We start from the raw sequence: 20,068 nt of genomic DNA, 5'->3' as shown, positions 1-20,068 counted from the left end.
ATCACTGCAGGAATTAAACTGTAGTATACATACATTTCTTCCCTATTTAGAACTAGGCACCAGCTAATACTAAACATTGCATAATGTGTGTTATGTCTATCTGTTGGGAGTCAATACATTGATTGTAAAAAGTATACAATTTAGACTGTCATTTCAAGTTAGAACTGTAATATTCTGTTTTAAATTTAATTTTCTGGGGTCATACATACAAAGCTATATTTAAAGTGATTATTACCACATTAGAATGAAATACTTTAGTTATTTCTGTGTGATACTGGAATCTCTAATATAAATCAAAGTGTTTTCAAAATGGTAAAAGGCCAGAGGGAATGTTTCTGGTTATATATACATATGCAACACTTGTTTATTGAGCATTTGATGTTTGGCTGCTGAATATGCCCTGTTCAGCTGTCTTGTATTTGAGATTATATTTCTCCATTTTTAAAATTAAAATCATTACAGTGAGCCCTTCACATTTTCTGGGGTTAACAGCACAAGACCCCTCTGAAAGTGGAAAAATTGCAAATAAAAACCACTATTTCTTTTACCTAAGAGAATATATCTTTGACTTTTAAGTCCTCCATTGTGACTCTATGGTCAACTTCCAGCAGAGTCACACAGGAGAACCTAGAGATTCCTAGGAAGAACATTTTTTTAATAAATTTTTATTGATATTCACTCAAAGATAAACATTTACCAACATATACAGACAACATTTAACATTTTACATTTAACAATACCTACAGAGACCACAAAGACCCCGACCTGATTTGATGTATTCCCTCATTACATGAGTACTTTTCTTCATAAACAGTAGTACTAACAGAGAAAGTAAGATGCGGGGGAGGAGAAAGAGAAGAAAAACAAGAAAAAAGTAATAAAAAGTAAAACTAGAATAGACTAAGAAAGAGACAAACAAACGCAACAACCTTAACACACGTGTAGACTTCCAGATCTCCCCAAGCTGAAGATCTTCTCTCTTACTGATAATTTTCCCTTTTCTCTTTCTTTATTTGTTTGTTTTCTTTCCTCTCTTCCTCTTTTTTTTCCGACTCGTGTCTTCGTTTTCTTCTTAAAACTACCTCCAAGATCTCCTTAAAATTCACTAATATAGATCTCCTCATTTTCTTTTTTAATGTAATCTATAAATTTTGACCAGTCCGTTTTTTGACTGGTCAAAATTCTTTCAGTGAGCCTGTCCATGTTTAATATATCCATGACTTTCAAATTCCATTATTCCTTTGTGGGTACCTCTTTTGTTTTCCATACTCTGGCGAGAGTAATTCTTGCCGCTGTTGTCATGTAGAAGAAAAGCTTTTCTGTGTTCCTGTCCATTTTACTATCTGTTATTCCCAGTAGGAAAGCTTCCGGTTTTAGATCAATTTTTATCTGTAAAATTACCTCTATTTGCTTCCCTATTTGGCGCCAGAATTCTTTAACTCTTTTACACTTCCACCACATGTGGATAAAGTTCCCGATTTTTTCCTCACATTTCCAACACTTTCCTCCTGTTCTCCCTTTACTGATTTTCGCTAGTACTTCAGGTGTTAAATACCATCTAAAAATAGCTTGCACCAGTTTTCCTTCATTTCTACTGCATACAAGTATTTCAGTTTTTTCTGCCATATTCCTTCCCACTCTGCCATGGATATTGATCTACTTACATCTCTAGCCCATTGCACCATATTTTCTTTTACCTGTTCTGTTTCCGTATTCCATATTAGTAGTTGTTTATAGATTTTACTTATTATCTAGGAAGAACATTTTGATTAGATCTCTGAATAAGTAAATCTTCAAATGTCAAACCTGCAAATACAAAGGGTCAACTGTACACATAATTCAGTAGGATTCAGACCATTGATTAAATTCTGTCTTTTCAAGTAAGCATTTTAAACCAATGCCAGTTTGCCAATGGTCCTTGAGATATTTTTGGACTTTGGCTTCCAAAATCCCCGACCATTGGCTAAGGTCACATATGTCGTGCACTAGTTTATACATGTGGCGTCTGGTTCCATATATCTATTCCACCACCACAAAGAAAACCAAAGGCCAATGAAGTATATGATTCATTACAAATCAGTGTGTAACACCTAGCTACAACAACTATAGGAAATGAATGTATTTCGTAAAACAGTATTCAATTGAGTATTCCTATGGTTTGTTTGTATTTTGCATTTACAGTTCATGTTGTTGTTTTTTAATATAATTCATACAAACTAGCTAGTAAAGAAACATCAGGCCACATATGCATAAAGAAAAGTACTCTTTAAGAAATTTTGCTTTGATCACCAAACTATGCATCTTGTATTTAGACAAATGGAGGTCAGTGAAATGTTTCAGCAACAATTCAGTGAAACTTAGGCGTTGTGTACTCTGTCATCAAAGCCGTATCATATGGTCATGTAGACTTAGCTGTTAAGCTGTTAGCAACTTAACTGTTTTGAACTGTGTTGTATATTCTAAACTGTTTATGTCAGAACACTGACGCCTTAAAGGCCCAAACTTAGAGTTAGTCCCAAAACAGAGTTTATTAAACAAAGGAAAAAAAAACTCAGAGACACTTAACACAATGACTCTGGTCAAAACTCAAAAGTAAAGTCCTGGTTTCAAAAGGTTAACCAAAGTAATAATCCGGATTATCCAGAGAAAAGAACCAGATTAAACAAAGTACTCCAAAAGTCACACAAAACAGCACAGCATGCAGATGGCTAACAAAACAGAGAAGCTGCAGGGAAGAAAGCATAGTCAAGCGAAGTCCAGGGAAGTAGCAAGCAGAATCCGAAGTAGTGAAGTCCCAAAGTCCACGGAAGCAGCGTCATAGTCAAACCGGTCCAAGGTCAAGGAAGGGGGAAAATCTACACTCACGAGAATCCAAGCCGAGTCGAAAGCACACACGAACAGGAGCAGCAACCTGCAGATGCCAAACCCAATGCCAACACAGAACAGGCAGCGACAAGTCCAGACAGTACCCAATGCACAAACGTATACCAACACCTTGCCTTCTGCAAATATTCCCCATTTCAGAACCCACCTTTATTACACATCATCCTCATCAGAAGATGAGCTGACCACCGCCCCATGATCATCCCTTGCAGCTGCTCCCAACTCTTCACGTGAAGTCCCACGCCCATCCCTCCATCTTCTCCATCTCCTGTCAAGACTTAGATCCCCCCAAGACTCATTTGGATCCCCCGATTGCCAGTCTTCTCTTCCAGAGAATCCCATAAATGTATCACTAGATGTCGGCTCTGCACAAACAGCTTGCACTTCCTTAACCTTAGTCCAATCCACAGTATCATCTCCATTTTCCCCACTCTGTGACCTATCATCCCCAGAGAAACCCTCAAATGATTCCTCTTCTGTAGGTGCTGCAAGTATATCCCGGATCCTCTTCCTCTGTCGCTCCTCATCCGATTCCTGCTCCCAAGTAACCCTCTTTGTTCCCCTATTCCCATCCATTGTATCTCCTTCCTCTCCTTCACTCATTGACCCTTCGTCCCCAGAGAACCCCTCAAATGAGTCCTCATCTGTAGGTGCCATAAGTATATCCCAGATCCTTTCCCTCTGTTGTTCCTCATCTGACTCCTGCTCACAAGTACCCCTTTTTCCCCTTCTGGCACCCATACTACTGTTTGCAACGTTACTTACAGGCGCTACTACAACAGTTTATATTGTAGTATAGATGAGGCATATCATATTTCACTCCTGCAGATAGTTCAATATGAAAGAACTAAACTATGAAAATATTATCTGAGAATTGCAAGACCAGAAATGAACAATTAATACAGAAGCAGCACAGAGCAGATGAACTCAGGTTTTAAATTAATTAGAACAAACTGTTATAAGTTTCTGTTAAGGTACTTTTGTGAAAGAAGTAATTGCTCACATATTCCATTTGGCAAAATTATTCTCACGTCTGAGCCAGACTGTTGGGTCCAGCTGCCTACACTTCGGTGCCTCTGTGGAAATGAAATTCATTTTTTATATTTCATATATCTCAGATTTGGACTGCCTGTCATTTTGCTTAGAATCTTAATATTCTGTTCAGAATTTGATTCTCCATGCTCAATGGTTATTCAGAAGAGAGTTTTCCCCTTCCTACTGTCGGCATAAAGTAAACAAGAAAGTGCCACAGTTTGGTTGAATTGACATCAAGTTATTTTTTTTTCGTCTTTCCCTTCAGGCTTCCATATGTGCATGAATTTTATTTTCTGTTTCTTAAAATCTAGTTATATTTGAAATAACCATCAGTTCTCATGAGGCAATAATTTGCTAGCTGTAATAAGGATGCAGATGTGTTCATCATCACACTAAAAAGGAAACTTATTTTCACACTTTCTCCAGATCTTACCCAGAAAGCAAAAATGCACTCACATGAACTTCGTATTGTATTCTACTACCCTGTGATTCTATAGAACAGGAATTATGGAATTATAATAGAAAATGTCTGTTTATTTTATTATAGTAGCTTGCTGTAATTCCTTCGTGATAAATGGATAATGTACTCACCTTAATCTTCCCACCTTATAGAGATACAACAGATGTCTATGGGTTCTTTTCATTTCTAAAGCAAAAACAAAGAGATTATGAAGGATTAATTCTGAATATTTAAATAGGGAACAAGGATTAACCAGCAAAGAGCACTTCAAATGAAAAGTGATGCACACTTTTTCATGCGAAGTAGAGTAGAGTTCAAAATACTATCATTGCAAAAAGAAAAAAAAATCAGAACAGGAAATTTGGGGTGGGGGTGGGGGGTGGAGGATATAACCATTTATTGAAGACAAATATGATTATCTCTGTGTGTAATGACGCAGCTTGATTTAGGCCAGAAAAATATTCCATTGCTAACATGTGGCCAATATACACATTGATGGTGGTAAATAAATTAATCATCATCAAATACACTACATTATTGGAAATAAAACACAGAGAAGCTCAATTTTCTCTGCAAAAACAAGACCAGGAGCAGACTGTAATAGACCATTAACAACTAGTATACAAATCAGAATAAAATTAAAGAACTCTAAATCAATATCAAAATACAACATGAAAAATATCCAAGAACAATTTAAAGGCCACAGGAAGAACAGATTGACATAGTAAGCCTAATCGACCAGGATCCAGAAGAACTGTATACCAGGGACACTGTCAGAAAATATGAAAAGATGCTATCCGTTGCTATAAAGAAAGAAAAGACTGGTTGAAATGATGAATAAAACTCACTGAATTGTTAAGAAAATCAAGAAACAAAAGTAAAAGATGACACAGAAATAGGAATCCTGAATTCAACTGTTCGGAAACTTGTGCATAAAAAAAAGTGCCAGTATAATATAAATAAAAAGCAACAAAAATAGAAAAGAGATCTGTTCCACAGGATTTAGGAAATTAAAGGAAATGCAAAGATGAAAGGATGAGTGATTCCTCCGAAGAGGAGTGATTTGAAGATTTTAGAAAGTGACAAGTCTTTTTTTTTTTTTTTTTTGAGAAAATGACAAGGAACAGATAGCATACCTGTTGTAGCTCAGCCAGCTGAGGATGATGTGGAGGGGTTTGATACAGTGCAGCCAGCTGAGGATGGTGATGAGGGGTCTGGGGTCTGCAGGCCCTGATGTTTCTAAAGGTGTTCAGACAGAAGGGAGGTTGGAACGGGATGGCTCATAATTTTTACCCTGCTCCTTGGATTTATGTTCATGCTTTAACCTTTGCATTGGAGATTTTTCTCTGATTTTTTTGAGACTCCTTTTATCTTACTTCTTTGGATTTTTTACTCTTTTACTATGTGTGCTTTTTCAATAAACTTTATTTCTACGTTGGGCTTTCTGGTGAGTGCTTGAGCAAGGTGAACCCTAGCTGAAATGCAACAATACCAATAGAGGTGTTTCAAGCTGTAGAGATGTAATCCACCCCTTTATTTTTAAAACTTGTTTATAAAGCTATTGTCTACAGATGTCACACTCAACTCCTGAAATGATTCCATGAGCTTCTGAAAAATCTTGCAAATCTCTTGGGAAGACAGGCAGACAAATGTCAGCATGCTGGAAGAAGCAAAAACCACCAGCATTGAAGCAATCCACCTCCACCATCAACTCTGCTGGGCTGGCCACATTGTCTGAATGCCCGACCACAATCTCCCAGTTACTATACCCCCAATTCAAGAACAGAAAACAAAATGTTGGTGAACAGAAAAAGAGATTTAAAGGTGGGCTTAAAGCCAACCTTAAAAACTGTTGCATAGACACAGAGAACTGGGAAATCCTGGCCCTTGAGCACTCCAACTGGAGGTCACCTGTGACTAGTAGTGCTGTGAAATTCGAAGAGGTACGAATGTAGGGCAAAAGGGAGAAATGTTCCAAGAGGAAGGCGTGTCAAGCCAACCCTGACCAGGACCGCCTTCCACTTGGAAACACCTTATTCCTCACTGTGGGTCAAGAATACGGCTCCACAGTCACCTACAATGATGGGAAGCCTAAGTAAGAGCTGTTTCAAGCTGTAGAGATGTAATCCACTCCTTTTTTAATAAAATAAAATAAAATCTATCAACAGATGTGGAAAGCACAACATTGGCCCACAGATTGTGTTTTGCCAAAAAGCAAGAGTTCTTTTTTGGATTCGGAGACAATAAGCACAAAAGTGGTTAAGATTACAAGATTCTATTAAGAAGCGGGCAAAAGAATCAAAGACAAAGCCATCAAAGAAAGAAACATGTCTATTCCTTCTTCAACCAGCAGTCAGGAACTCCTGGAACAACAGCAACTAATGCTTCCAGCCAATCTGCAGCACTTTTCCAGTAGTGGTCTGCAGTGAAGTTCAACTTCAGGCCAAATTATAACTGTCCAGATTAATTAACCATTTCATTTTAATGGGAGCACTACAGCATCTGATTGTCTTGATGCGCAACCTATATTCTGAACAAGATGCTACTCAAGACACAGTATGGAGAAATAGAATGCTTTCCCATTAGCAATCAGATCAGAGAAAGCTGCATTTTATCACGCACTGTGTTTGTTATTAATGTTAATAGTTGTATGGAAAGTAGAAGTAGACTCAAAGGAAGCAGGTGTTAAAGTTGAGGAATGAAACATCCACAATTTAAGATATGCAGATGATGCCATATTACTTGGAAAAATAGCATTTGAGTGTTATCAACAAGGTATTTTTTTCCTGAAAAGGAGACATAAAATATGTCTTTCCTAGTTTCCCAATACCAATTCAGTGTTTGTCAAGTTCAGTCGACATGAGATCCAGACAATGATGCTATAACAGTAACAATTATATGATCTCCTTTTCCTCTCTGCCCTTTTTTCTTATATCACATGATTGATATACACACTAAAATATTTTGAAAGGGGGTGGTTTTAAATGGCACCATTGCTTTTTAAAAGATTTCACCTTTCACATTCACATTTCTTTCTCTTCTTCTTGAGCAACAGAAGTTGAATTGTTGAGTTCAGAACCTCAGGTCCTAGAGTGGAATGCATTATACCCAGATTTCTTCAGAAGTTCATCTTCTCCCTGCCATCATTTTTTGGAGACTTCCTAGTTTTCTGTGCCCCTCTCCCAGCTCTAAAATGTTGAAACGCCTTTAGTTATTGATATTAAAGCTAACATAAGTATTTTGGTTCTACTCTTTTTGCAGCACCCACAACGGCAATGTGGCCCAAGATAATTTCTGACTTTGCATTATCCTTCAGAAGGCCTTGCCCACAATAACCTAAATGTGAAGTAAACAAAATATCTCAGTTTGCATAATGAATAATTTCCAGGGAAGAGATAGCTGTGTGAGAGATATCTTACAGAACAATGCAAAGGAATCCTTATGGTAAACATGGTAGCCCCAGGATCAAATGGCTTGAAAAATAGCCACACTGGGATGATTATGTTCCTTATTATTTATCCTGCTATTTGGGTTTACAATGTTCTTGGCTGCCTAAACCAATATTATTTTACAATACAGACTGACAAAACAGGTTTTGAATTGTGACTGATAAGCTGTGGGAGAAATTTACTAGATACTGCCTCTTATTTAATCCTTTCTCTATATCTTGCAAGGAATTGGGCTAAACTTGTGAGATAGATAGATAGATAGATAGATAGATAGATAGATAGATAATAGAGCATATCAAGAAACTATGGATGCAGAAATGAAGTGTTTATAATCAATGAGCAAACACAACAAGAAATATTTGCTCAATTTATATGCCAAGATTTTTGCTTGGCTTGACTCCAAGGGGAGGGGAAAGCCCAGTGAAGTCTTGCTAAAAGCAATTTCCTCAGAGTGTTCTGTATCCATGCAACAAAATAAAAAATAAATTAAAAATAAATGTGTTTCTTTCAAGTGTGAACGTTCCTTTTACTTTGAAATATGATAGGTATTTGTACTTTATCACGCTTAAGATTAAAATTCATCCAGTGTTCAACATTTCAAAAAAGTCAGTACTTCTCTAGTTGTTCTTCACATACCACATCAGGTTGGTTTGTTTGTTTGTTTGTTTCCCATATTTATACCTCACCCTGAAGGGAACTCAGAGCAGCTCACATATGTATAGGCAACGATTCGATGCCATACAAATATACATTCAGCAAATATACATATACATTAAAACCAACTGTTAAAAACATCTGAAATATTAAAGCCAATTAATTAAAACCACACAGTCCAATAGAATAGTCTGAGGCCATTCCAGTTGTCATTGCACTATTCCGTATTCACTTATTGCACTAAAAATTTCTATCCAAAAGCTTGGTCCCACAACCAAGTTTTTAGGGGTTTTTTTTCCCTGAAGGTCAGGAAATATGGGGCTGATCTAATTTCACTAGGGAGGGTGTTCCACAGCCGAGGGACCACTGACAACACCCTGTCACTCGTCCCCGCCAACCACATCTGCGAAGGAGGTGGGACCAAAAGCAGGGCCTCCCCAGAAGATCTTAGTCTCTGAGATGGTTCATAGAGGGAGATATGCTCGGACAGGTAAGCTGCCCAGAACCATTTAGGGCTTTCTAGGCTAAACTTTGAATTGTGCTCAGTAGCAGACTGGCAGCCAGCCAACGGAGCTGATGTAACAGGGGGGTGATAACCTTTTGGCTCTGGTGTTACAGTGGCATAACTGCAGGATACTTTTTTTTACAACTACATAAGTTGGTATTATTCCTACAAATTTCCATCAAAGTTCTCTTTCTTACATAACTGGAAGTTAGATGAGTGAAAACCATTCTGAGTTGTATACAAGTATTTCATGAATAAAAAGGCTCCTTTTAACCTAAAGGCATGCTATTGACAATAGAAGCATGTCTGTTATTTGATGTAAGCCAAAGAATACATAATACAAGATTCCCATGCTCGCATGGAGCTTTTCATAACCTCTGTTCTCATCAGTTTTGACAATGCAAGTAGGTATCCAAAAAGGATTTTCCAGGTTTAAGGGTCTAAAGTGTCACAGTCCATTCTACTACCCAGTACCTCTAAGCCCCGTGTTTTCATCTGTATAGGTAAATCAAATTTTAAGATTCGTTTATTTATTTTTTTTAATAAATTTTATTAAGTTTTATTGGATACAGCGAAAGAGGGGGAATATTGTCAAGAAGATAGTAAAGTAGGAAATTGATAGTGAAAGGAGACTAAATACAAATGAACGATTAGAAAAATATGTGCAAGAGAAAAAAGAAAATACCCAAAAATACCAGAAAAATCCAAAAATATGAGAAAAAACAAAAAAAAAAACAAAAAAAACACAAAAAGGACTTCCTTCTGATTCTGTCCATATACTTTCTATTTAGTGTCTAATATTATATTTTCTTCTTTCCAGTTTGTTGCTACCTCAGTTCCATTAAATAATTTTGTACCCACTTCCAATATACTCGTCTATTATTGACCAGTTTGTCTGTCTAATTGGGCTACCAGTATTTTTTTTGAGTAAAAAAGTTAGTTTGTCCATGTCTTTAATTTCGTTTATCTTCTTTATCCACTCAAATTTGTCTGGTACTTTTTTCTGCTTCCAAAATTTTGCAAAAACCATCCTGGCAGCTGTTGTGAGGTACATAAATAAAGTATCTTCGTTGGGGTCGAGAGTTATTTCCATGTCTGTAATTCCACCAGTTCTCTTTTATTAAGATTCGTTTATTGATGTATTATAGAAAGAGAGTCAAGGATGATTCAGCGAGGTGAGACACTATGAAATATCAAATTGAGCATCTGTTCCTTGGACTATTTTTACCCTTCACTGGAGTTTGTAGGCTGCATACTACCAACCCTTCCCTGAATTTAGTCCCTTGAAGCCTCTGAATGACATAATTTGCACTCTAAATGTAATCCTCTCCCCCAAGTTCAGATAATAGTCCATTTATAGGGAAATCTGATCTCCCTCCAAATGGAGACTCTTTTTAGTGGACAGGGTTGTTGGCGGGACCCAGGGTCATTCTGGGGCAATATGTGCCCCACAAGCATTGCACACCATTTAATAAAGTGCCTGAAAGTTGTCAGAAATAAATGTGAGTCGTGAAAACTGCCTTTTAAAAGTTCATACTTTAAGAAGGGATGGGGATCTTATACTTTTCAAATGTTGGCTTGATTAGAACTGGGTTCTAGCATTCTTCTATCATTTTTAATTATTGGACATGGATTTGGGATCCAATATCATTAGTAAGCTATCCCTAGTATATAGATTTGCAGCCTGAATTATTTAGCCACTGAAGTGCCATAGGATGTTACTGTTTTCTTCTGACGTTATCTTGCTCTTCTTATAGTAGCCATCTCCACGAAACCTAGTGTTCTATATTTTATGTTGAATGCTTTGATTCTCCTCTTTTTTTGCAATAACTTCAGGAATTAAATTTGTTTTTACTCTAGGGTTATTAGTCAGAATGAAGTGGGATCAAATCTTGTAGAAATCTAGCTGGTGAGAATTGAAGATCGCAGACACAAAATTTATGGAGTGACAGATTAACAGTCGCCTCTTCATACTAGCTAAATCAGAAGTATTTAAGGGAGTTTAAAGATACAATGATACAATCAACATTTAGAATGAGTTAGTTAAACATGTCTTTCCTTCTGAATAATTCAGTCTTACAAAAACACTTCACTCTCATGAAATAAAGATTCATTCAAAGGAAATGAATGAACTACTTACAAGTGTCTTGAGAGTTCATTTAGCATTGTAGTTATTGTTATGAGCTGTAAATGTTAACTATTGATATCCAGATACAGTCACATCTCAACCCTACAGCCATTAGGAAGACCAGGCCTGCACAACCCGGCAGTAATAAGGGGCTGAAATTAAATAGGATAAACTTCTTTGAGCTGCAGATGGGTTTTTAGTGCCTCACTCAGGATTTGTGAAAGGGTGCTTTTCCCTCAGAGCAAGCAGAAAAATGGATTACCATCAATTTCCCCATCTTCCCTCAGAATGGTGGCAGGTTGCAGTCCTTTTCTGAGGGAAAGAAAAAGTGTCTCTTCCTTTCTCTTTGCTTCTAGATTGCCTCTGCCATCTCCTCCCATGGAGGGAAAAATTGCCATCGCTTCACCGTTCATTTCCCTTTGTGAGGGGGAAACTTAGCTTCACTATAAAGGCTCCACACAACTTCATGGTGAAGCTACATTTCTCCCTCAGAAGTGTGGGAAATGAATGGCAGGTAGTTTATGGTTTTTCTCTCCACAGGAGAAGGAGACGACTTATGTAACTCACAGCCAAATAAAAAGGATGAGCCAAGTTTTTCCCTCACAAACAAACAGTGTGGAGTTGGCGGTTTTGCTGCTGGATGAAAAGAAGACGACAGAGCAAAGAGAAGGGAAGAATGGCAGAGGCAAAAACTGAGGCCCCTCTTCTTTACCACCTCCTTTTTCTTCTAAAATATTCAATTAAATGTTAAATTTTAACATAACCTGGAGCCCGGGATTCCAATCTCCTGATTAAAGGTCTGATACCCCTTACAATTTCATCAGTGCTCCCCACTACTCCAACAACTTCCCCAGGCTGCTTTCCCAACTGAGACATGTACTTCAAGCATCCTGACTGGATCTATTGGTGGTTCCCTCTTTGTCACAGGTTAGTTTCATAACTTTGGTTCATACCGAAAGGAACTGTGTAGAGCAGTGGTTCCCAACCTGTGGTCCACAAGAACAAACATACAGTCTGTAGCCTCACCATTACTATACTGTTGCCTCAAAACTGTGGCAACGAGAGAGACTGGTCTTGCAAAACCCTCCTATAATACCGACTGAGATGTCGGGAGGAGAGAGGCTGACTACCCACAAAAAATTGCTACTACCACATCAGCTCTAGACTATTAATTATGGTTTTCTGTGGGCAAGGAGATGGCGACTACTGGATGGCATATGTTCTGTATCAGAAATTAGAGCTGATGTAGTCTATCAATTTCAATTATCTGAATCAGCATCCCAAATAACCAAACCAAATCAAAAGTTGATTAGTAACCCTTTTGATACTAATGTTGGAGAATAGTCCCTGGTCAAAGTGGTCCCTGGTCAAAAAAAGTTTGGGAACCACTGGTGTAGAGGTAAAACACTTGGTGGAGGGAATGGTGGGTTCCAATGGCTACTCTGCTGTAGTGCTGCCTGTGACCTCCCTTTCTGAGGATGAGTCGCAGAGCCTCTTAGGGCCACACCAAAGCCTTGGGAGGATTGCATCTGGCTCCTGGGCCGCATGTTGTTCAGACCTGAGCTAGACAGGCAAGTTGCCTTTGCAGCATATAGTGAGTCCTGGTATCTGCTTGTCTGTGTCTTCAGGATTCCGCATAAACACCAAAATGCATGGATGCTCAAAAATCATCATATACAATGGCATAGTAAAATGGTGTTGCTTATATACAATGGTAGAATCAAAGTTTGTTTTTAGGATTTAAAAATATTGTCAGTGGTTGAATCTATGCATACAAAGGGCTTACTGTACTAAATTTGGTTTCAACAGTTGAGCTTTGGTGCTTTTCCCCCCTTACTGCAGTGGTTTCTCAACCTGTGGGTCCCCAGATGTTTTTGGCCTACACCTCCCAGCAATCCCAGCCAGTTTACCAGCTGTTAGGATCTCTGGGAGTTGAAGGCCAAAAACATTTGGGGACCCCAGGTTGGAAATCACTACCTTACTGCATCTTGATGGGCCATGTTTTCCCCATCTATAGAGATTGCATTTTGTACTTCTCCATTCTTCTGTACCGTATCTGAGCCACCTCTGATACTAATCAGGGCCTTTTTTAATTAAGCCTCTGGTTTGTTTGTGAGTCAGCAGTGTTCCTTTTTTTTTTTTAAATAGTCTTTCAGTTTTGTTTGGTATACTCTCATGTGTCTGGATATAAAACACTTATCTTATTGTACCATGATTTAGGGGTTTTTTTTAACTCTAGTAGATGCTTGTCTTTGTAAGAAGTGAGCGTCATAGTATATATTTCATTTAAAATGCTACATATTTCATCATTCGCTTTTCATCTGTTTTGACCTGTTCTAGAGAAATACATTGGGTTTTATTTCTTGTTTTTGATTCAGCTGTCCCAAAGGTCTTTTATTGTAGCTTATATCTGACCAATAACTATATTGATTTCTTAAGTCATATGCTGTAGTCATCCTAGTGCAAGAAGGTATTGTAAAAACTGGCGCTTTCAACTCATGTATTGCTTGTAAATGAACTATCTCATATACACCCCATGAAAAGTAAATAAAGGCTATGAGTTAATACCCAAAGCGTGAAGAATGCTGATAAGATTTTCCAGCCCTCGAGCAGGGTTTTGTCATTGTTAACTTGTTATATAGTGTGCAGCATCTTGGTTTCAGGTGCTTAAGGATTACGATGCTATAATAAAGAGGAGATATCAAACCAGGAGGCAGTTTTCACATATGAGTTAAATGTGCTTAGATCTTAGTATATAGCAAGGCTGGGCAATTATGGAGTGCATTCCTGGCATGTTTTGGTGCATCGAAAGTAAATCAACATCACTTCTACCATTCCAGCCATTATTTTACTCTTCTTTTTTTTTACTAGGGGAAGCAAACAGGTGCCCTAGAAATTTTTGTTCTTCTTCATGATCTTTGTGAATACACACAAATGGGCTTACTGTGCTTGTACAGGTGCTAACGGAAAGCTTTCTAAGCTCTGATTTTCAAGTTTTGGTGGTAACCCCGCCCACTCCTTCCCAGGGCATAAAAGACACCCTGGCTCCTAGCTCCTCAGTTCCTTTTGTTCCTCCACCGCTTCAGCTCTCTCTCTCTCTCTCTGAAGCTTTGCTCTTGCCTGCGTGATCCACACACCTCTCTTTCTCAGAAAATTATTTGTGAATGGCTTTAGACAGGGTTTCAGGAAGGTTCCAAGGGCCACCTACAGTCGGCAATCACATTGTAGCCATGTCTACACTAAGCATTTAATGCAGCTTCAAGCTATCACATAATGTGACTGCTAGATTATGCATACTGCAGTGCACCTTAAACCCAGCAATCCAACACAAACAAAGTCAGGGGAAAATCTGAAATGAAGCCTTTAATGCACACCAGCACACTGTAATATAAATGACATTGCACGTTGAAATCGGTTCTACAGAATGCTAATTACTGTGTGAACTCCCAAAGTGCCCCTGTGATATACACATGCATATTCCAGAGAGGGATTTGGGGTGGGGGGGGGGGGACCACACAAAGACAGCATTGTTCAATACTGAGTTCAAATGGACCTGCTCAAATAGATGTACCCCCTGATATATAGCATGGAACACATTTCTATGCTGTATCAAAATTTACAAAGCTGTCAGAAACTGTTTTGAAAAACTTTTGCCATCCAATTGTATATATGCATTATTTTATGGAAATATTATAATCTAAAGAGCCATGCATATATTTGTGAGTGCACATACACAGAAAGAGGAGTGGCAGAAAGACATCAAATCTCTGTTTTACCCAGTACTATATGCTGTATAATTGTTAATGGTGTTTGCCTAATAAGCTAAATAACCCATTGATGTTGGGAATCAAAGGGAAGCATTTCAGAAAAGCTTGTTTGAACATCAATATAGATTAAGCGTTTTATTTCCAGCTTGAACAGCCAGAAAGATTTGGTCAATGCCCAGACCACTGCTACTGGCCTTTATAGAGAAGCAGTTGTAGCGCAGGCTATAATGTATTTGGGTGTAGAAAGTAACTAATTCATTCAAACTACCAGGATGGTACCAATATATGTTCCCTAATGTACAGGGATGGGAAACTTGGTCAATTGAAAAAAAGCTTCAGAGGAAAGAGTTTAGCAGCTTTCCTCTTGCTCAAATATTTAGCTTCCTCAAAACATTGAGGGATAGGATTTGTGTGATTATGTTGCGTGGTATATCTTAAATGCCTAGGCATTCATTTCAAAGGCTGCCTATAACAATAAGCTAAATATTTCATTTTGACCGAACATCCTTGAAGAAGTAAGGAAGGAGTCAAGCCTTTTTATCATAATTGTTAATGTAATCCTTGCTGTTACTGAGCTGTACTTTAAATATGAACAAGCAGAAAATCTTGGTGCAAGTTCTAGTGGAATGAGAAAGGATTAAGCAGAACATTCAGAAGTTCATTAAAAATAGCACTTTGCTGAGTTCCACATATTCTGGCTGACATCCTCTTGGTTAACGCCCAACTAAAATTGGCCCAAGGGGTTGACCCGTTAATGAGTTGCTGATTAGTTGTTAATTAGTCCACATGTCAGTAAATCTCTTTGATCCAGTGGGTCTACTTTTGTCAGAACTGACAATAGAATTAATTTTCTGTGTGAGTTTGAGAGAAAGAAGGCAGGATCAAGGAGAAAAAAGGAAATGCCTGTCTTGTTCTTGGAGGTTTCAGAAAGTGTTTTGCTGGTAAGTGAGAATCAGAACTAACTTGTGTGTGTGATACTACTGTAGTTGTTGGTTAAAGGAAGATGGAGAGTTCAGTTGAAGATAGTCACAAAGTGGAGTAGAGGAGTCACTTCAGTTTATTTTTTCAACAGGGCTCCTGGCTGAAATGTTACCAAAGCTGCCTACACAAAAGAGAATTGAAAGGGGAGAGGGATAACTTTCCCAGGCAGCAAGAAAAGAGGTAGAATTAAAAAGAAAGGGCAACAATGGAAACATAATCCTTAAATCAGACAAAAGAGAGTGAGAAAAACAATGCAAAGTGAATTTTAAAAATTCATAAGGAAAGCAAGAGACCCTACAATAATGAGAGTGCCAAGTGACATTTAAGAGACAGTCATTTGTAAAGCAGAGATAGCTCTACTTCCAGTCCTCACCCTGGATTTTCAGAATTTAAGCCTTGGCCCACCTAGATTAGGAAAATGAAAAGTAGCGGAATTGCTTCAGAAATTACAGAGAAGCTGCAAGAACACCACATGAATGCTTTCAATTTTGCAACAGGATATATGCCAGTAAATTTCAGATGGCATTCTCTGTCATCTGCTTCTTTCTGTAGAAGACAATAAAGTTTGTAAGGAAGTGAAAGAAGCTTTTGAGAACCATCTTGTAGGGAGACAAAGTGATGTATCTGAAAGAAGTAACATTTAGTAGTAGGTGCCAGGAGCAAGGGGAAACTGCAGCAGCTGTTATTGCCACCAAACAGTGTAATTGTGGAACAGTGAAATAAGAGTTAGTAAGAGATAGGGTAGTAGGTATGAAGTACAAGGAAAGAATGTGTAAACTCACCTCTTGGCCAGATGATACAAACGGATAAAATCCTTAATGGAAAAGGGTAAGGAATTCATTAAAAAGAGGAAGCAAAACCTTTATCAATTGGTAGGCTTAATCTGAACTATTTCAAAGATAGGTTAAGGAACAAAAGTGAAGATTGCAGTCTAATGCCAGCACTAGGCACAGGTTTTGAAAAAGTAATTGATCCCTAGTATTTTTTATAATGGCTGGGTAGTAATTTATTGTCAGTTTTCATCCAGTTTAAAAAAATTACGCCATCACTTGATTCATTGCCTTTTTATTTACGAAAAAAACCCTTGAAATAAATAACAGAAAGGCATAAACCTAAAAAAAACTTCAAATATGTACTTCCAAATTTAATGTAAATATAACTTTGAAAACTAACTAGAAGGCATTACTCATTACACCAGTGTAGAGACTTCATTCTCATTTGTCCCGGTGGCTTTGTTATACACTTGTTATAAAGAATGCCACAATGGCATTCCTTGTAACTTAGTATTTCCAAGCTCCAATTGGGCAGATAGAAAAGCCTTTCTCAGAACAGTTTCCAAGTGATAACATGTGGATACAATTCCCATATATATCAAACTAGACAAAAAGATCCAAAAATTCTTAGGTCTGACATTGTAAAAGATCCTTCAGGATTGCCTCCCCTATGTTTAAATGGTTTAACATTACCAAATTCTCTGGTACAGCCATTTTCCTTTTCTGTAGTTCTATGGGGCATTATCACAGTAGGAAAGTAAATCATAATTACATCAGAATAATAGTGTCTTTGGGGCTGATTATATAGCTATTATTTATTTTCTTTTGTTCTCCCATGGGATGCCATTTGCAACCTTATCCCACTCTATTTTTCCCCATTTACTTTCTGTCTGTGTATGTTGGCAAAATGGAGGCCATCCCATGATGCAGCCATTTCTAGTGGCTGTGCATATAAATCTGTCTTGCGAGCATGTGAAGGTAGAAAGTTAGGTGTTCCCCAACTCTCCTGATTGAAGAAAGCAGTGGAAAGCAGAAAGAAGATGGGGAGATGTGTTGGGATGGCTGGCCATCTCCAAAGTAGGGTCCCCACTCTTAAGGACGCTTTCCTGTGCTTTCTTCCTGCCTGTGAGATGGAGTCCTTAGAAAGTGCCCTTTTATTGGCCAAAAATCCATTAGTGACCTCCTTTCCTGCTGTTTTGCTACAATTTCCTGTACAAAAGTTCTATTGTGATTTTGTGCTGGTTTTGGATAGTCAGTAGACATGATTTGCATGGGGAAGTCAGTGGGGAAATGTCAGTCCACCTCCAGTGAGCAAGGGAGACAGACAACAAGTGGATATTTTGATTTGATTTCCTTTCAACTGGAAAAATAACTAAAGTGGTTCAACTCTTTTTCTCATTGTCTCATTTCCTACCTCTCTATGAGTTTTCCCTTACAATTAGTTTCCCCCCCTTATCTCACCCAGAGTTTTTAAACCATTTTATGTACATGCGGCCCACTCCCTGTCATTATGTTTGGTTCCTATGTTCTGTGTATATTGTTTTACAGGTTTTGATGTTTTACATTTTAATGTTATGTTGTTTATTTTACTGCAATTTGTATTGTTATTTTGTAGTTTGTTGTTCGGGCTTGGCCCCATGTAAGCCGCTCCGAGTCCCCGTTGGGGAGATGGTGGCGGGGTATAAATAAAGATTATTATTATTATTATTATTATTATTATTATTTTAAAAACTCCATTTGTGGGGTTATTTTTACATTTGTTTCTGGCTAAAAAAATAATTAGTAAACTCATTCAACCATTTGTAACTTTTTGTGTAATTCTAACATGTTGTCACTGTAAAATATATTGCTTTGAAATTTGGTCCATCGTTTTGAAAAATCTTGTACTAGTAGTAGTGTGTCAAAGTAAGAAAATGGATGAGATTGGTGAATGATACAGGGTGGGCAATCCCAAATGCTATGTGTAATAATATTTTAGCATAAATAAATGCTGTAATCCCAGAATGGTTACAAAGGGAACAAAAGCAATTCCAATTGAGTAACACTTTTAGAAAAGCAAAAAAAAAAGAGCATAGTGTGATAAACCCTAAAAGAATATTCAGTGATTTATCCATTGTGAATCAGTATTCTTTTTTAATTATGCAACCTATGTGAAGAGTAGGTATTCTAAGAATAGTTTCATCTGTGGATATCACTTGATGATTACTGCAACATTGGTTGGTAACTTGCATCTGTGAATAAGCCATCATGGATCAAACACCACAGAAAGAACTCATTATCACCTCAAACACAATGTTTTTCCCATGCAATCTGTTCACACATGCAACTGTGAGTCATCGTACTCTGAGTAATGTGATAATCAAGCGGGTGCGTGTTTGAACTGGCCTAAAGTTCCCTCCATTTCTTGAAAGCAACAGTATTTTATACTAAAAATAATGTCTTGGTTTTCTTTTCTTTCTAGATTCAAGCCAAGTACAGTATACAATACGAAAATGTTTTCTTTCTGTGTAGAATATTAGAACAACTCCTTGAAAGTCAGACAGAGCAGGAAAACCTTTGTGGTTCCGGATGTGATGAGGAAGAGAAGAAGAAATTTCTGCAAAACCTCAATCAGGCTATTTTTCATCTTTCTGATCAATTCCCCTTGTTCTGTATTTATTTGTGGCGACTGGGCACTCTTCTGAATGCAACACAAATAGAAACTGATGAAAGAAACAGGCCTGCTTTGTAGCCTCGGGAGACATTAGCAAGCCAAAGAAGAGGCCAGAATGATTAAGGCATGTTCACCACTGAAGCAATGTATATCATCAGTAAGGATTAAATCCATCAAACCATGGGGCTGCAGCTTTCTTTTTCATGTTAGAATTGCTTGGGTAGATGTTGAGTAGTTTCATGATGATGGCGGCAAAGAATTTGTTTATGTCACCTGAATTCAAGCAACATATGGAATAAGTAAAAAAATTGTCCTGATTTTTAAATCCAAACACTTATTAAAAACATACAGTGCAACCGGGGACATATTATTAAGAACTTAATTATGCATGTTTTAAACCATAGATGACTCAAATTCAGCATGCAATTTGTTTTAATCCATTGAATTGTCATCTCAGTTGGAAGAAATTCTTCATCTCCTATGTCTAACTTTTTTCGGGAAAGAGTTGTGTACTGTTTGGTAAAACACATCTGATGTGCTTCACTTTATTTCATACATCTATCAAACATCTCCAGGATTTGACAATTGAACTATCATATTATCTTAGAATCTAGTGCTACCTAAAAAAAAGTTTCGTTATCTTACTTTATGTAAAACTTATTTGCTTTTATTATACATTTTGAAGAGTGTTTAATAAAAAATCAACTCATACTTGTGATTAAGTCCTAAGTACATTAATTTATGTTAATATCCCTCCCCCAAATAATTGCGATCTCATTG

General features: G+C 37.6%; 1 protein-coding gene across 1 annotated transcript in view; it reads left to right on the top strand.

Moving 5' to 3' along the window:
* The window catches only part of MEI4 (meiotic double-stranded break formation protein 4), a 79,260-nt gene extending 59,626 nt beyond the window's left edge, over window positions 1-19,634 (top strand). Inside the window, exon 5 of the mRNA XM_060755040.2 lies at window positions 19,097-19,634. Within this exon, the coding sequence (XP_060611023.2) occupies window positions 19,097-19,366 (270 nt within the window). The 3' untranslated portion in view covers window positions 19,367-19,634. The remainder of the gene's footprint in view (window positions 1-19,096) is intronic.
* The last annotated feature ends 434 nt before the right edge of the window (window positions 19,635-20,068 follow it).

The sequence above is a fragment of the Anolis sagrei genome, chromosome 1 (assembly GCF_037176765.1).
Source record: "Anolis sagrei isolate rAnoSag1 chromosome 1, rAnoSag1.mat, whole genome shotgun sequence".
Taxonomy (NCBI): domain Eukaryota; kingdom Metazoa; phylum Chordata; class Lepidosauria; order Squamata; family Dactyloidae; genus Anolis; species Anolis sagrei.
Note: the sequence above shows the minus strand (reverse complement) of the source record. Positions and strands in the feature narration are given on the sequence as shown.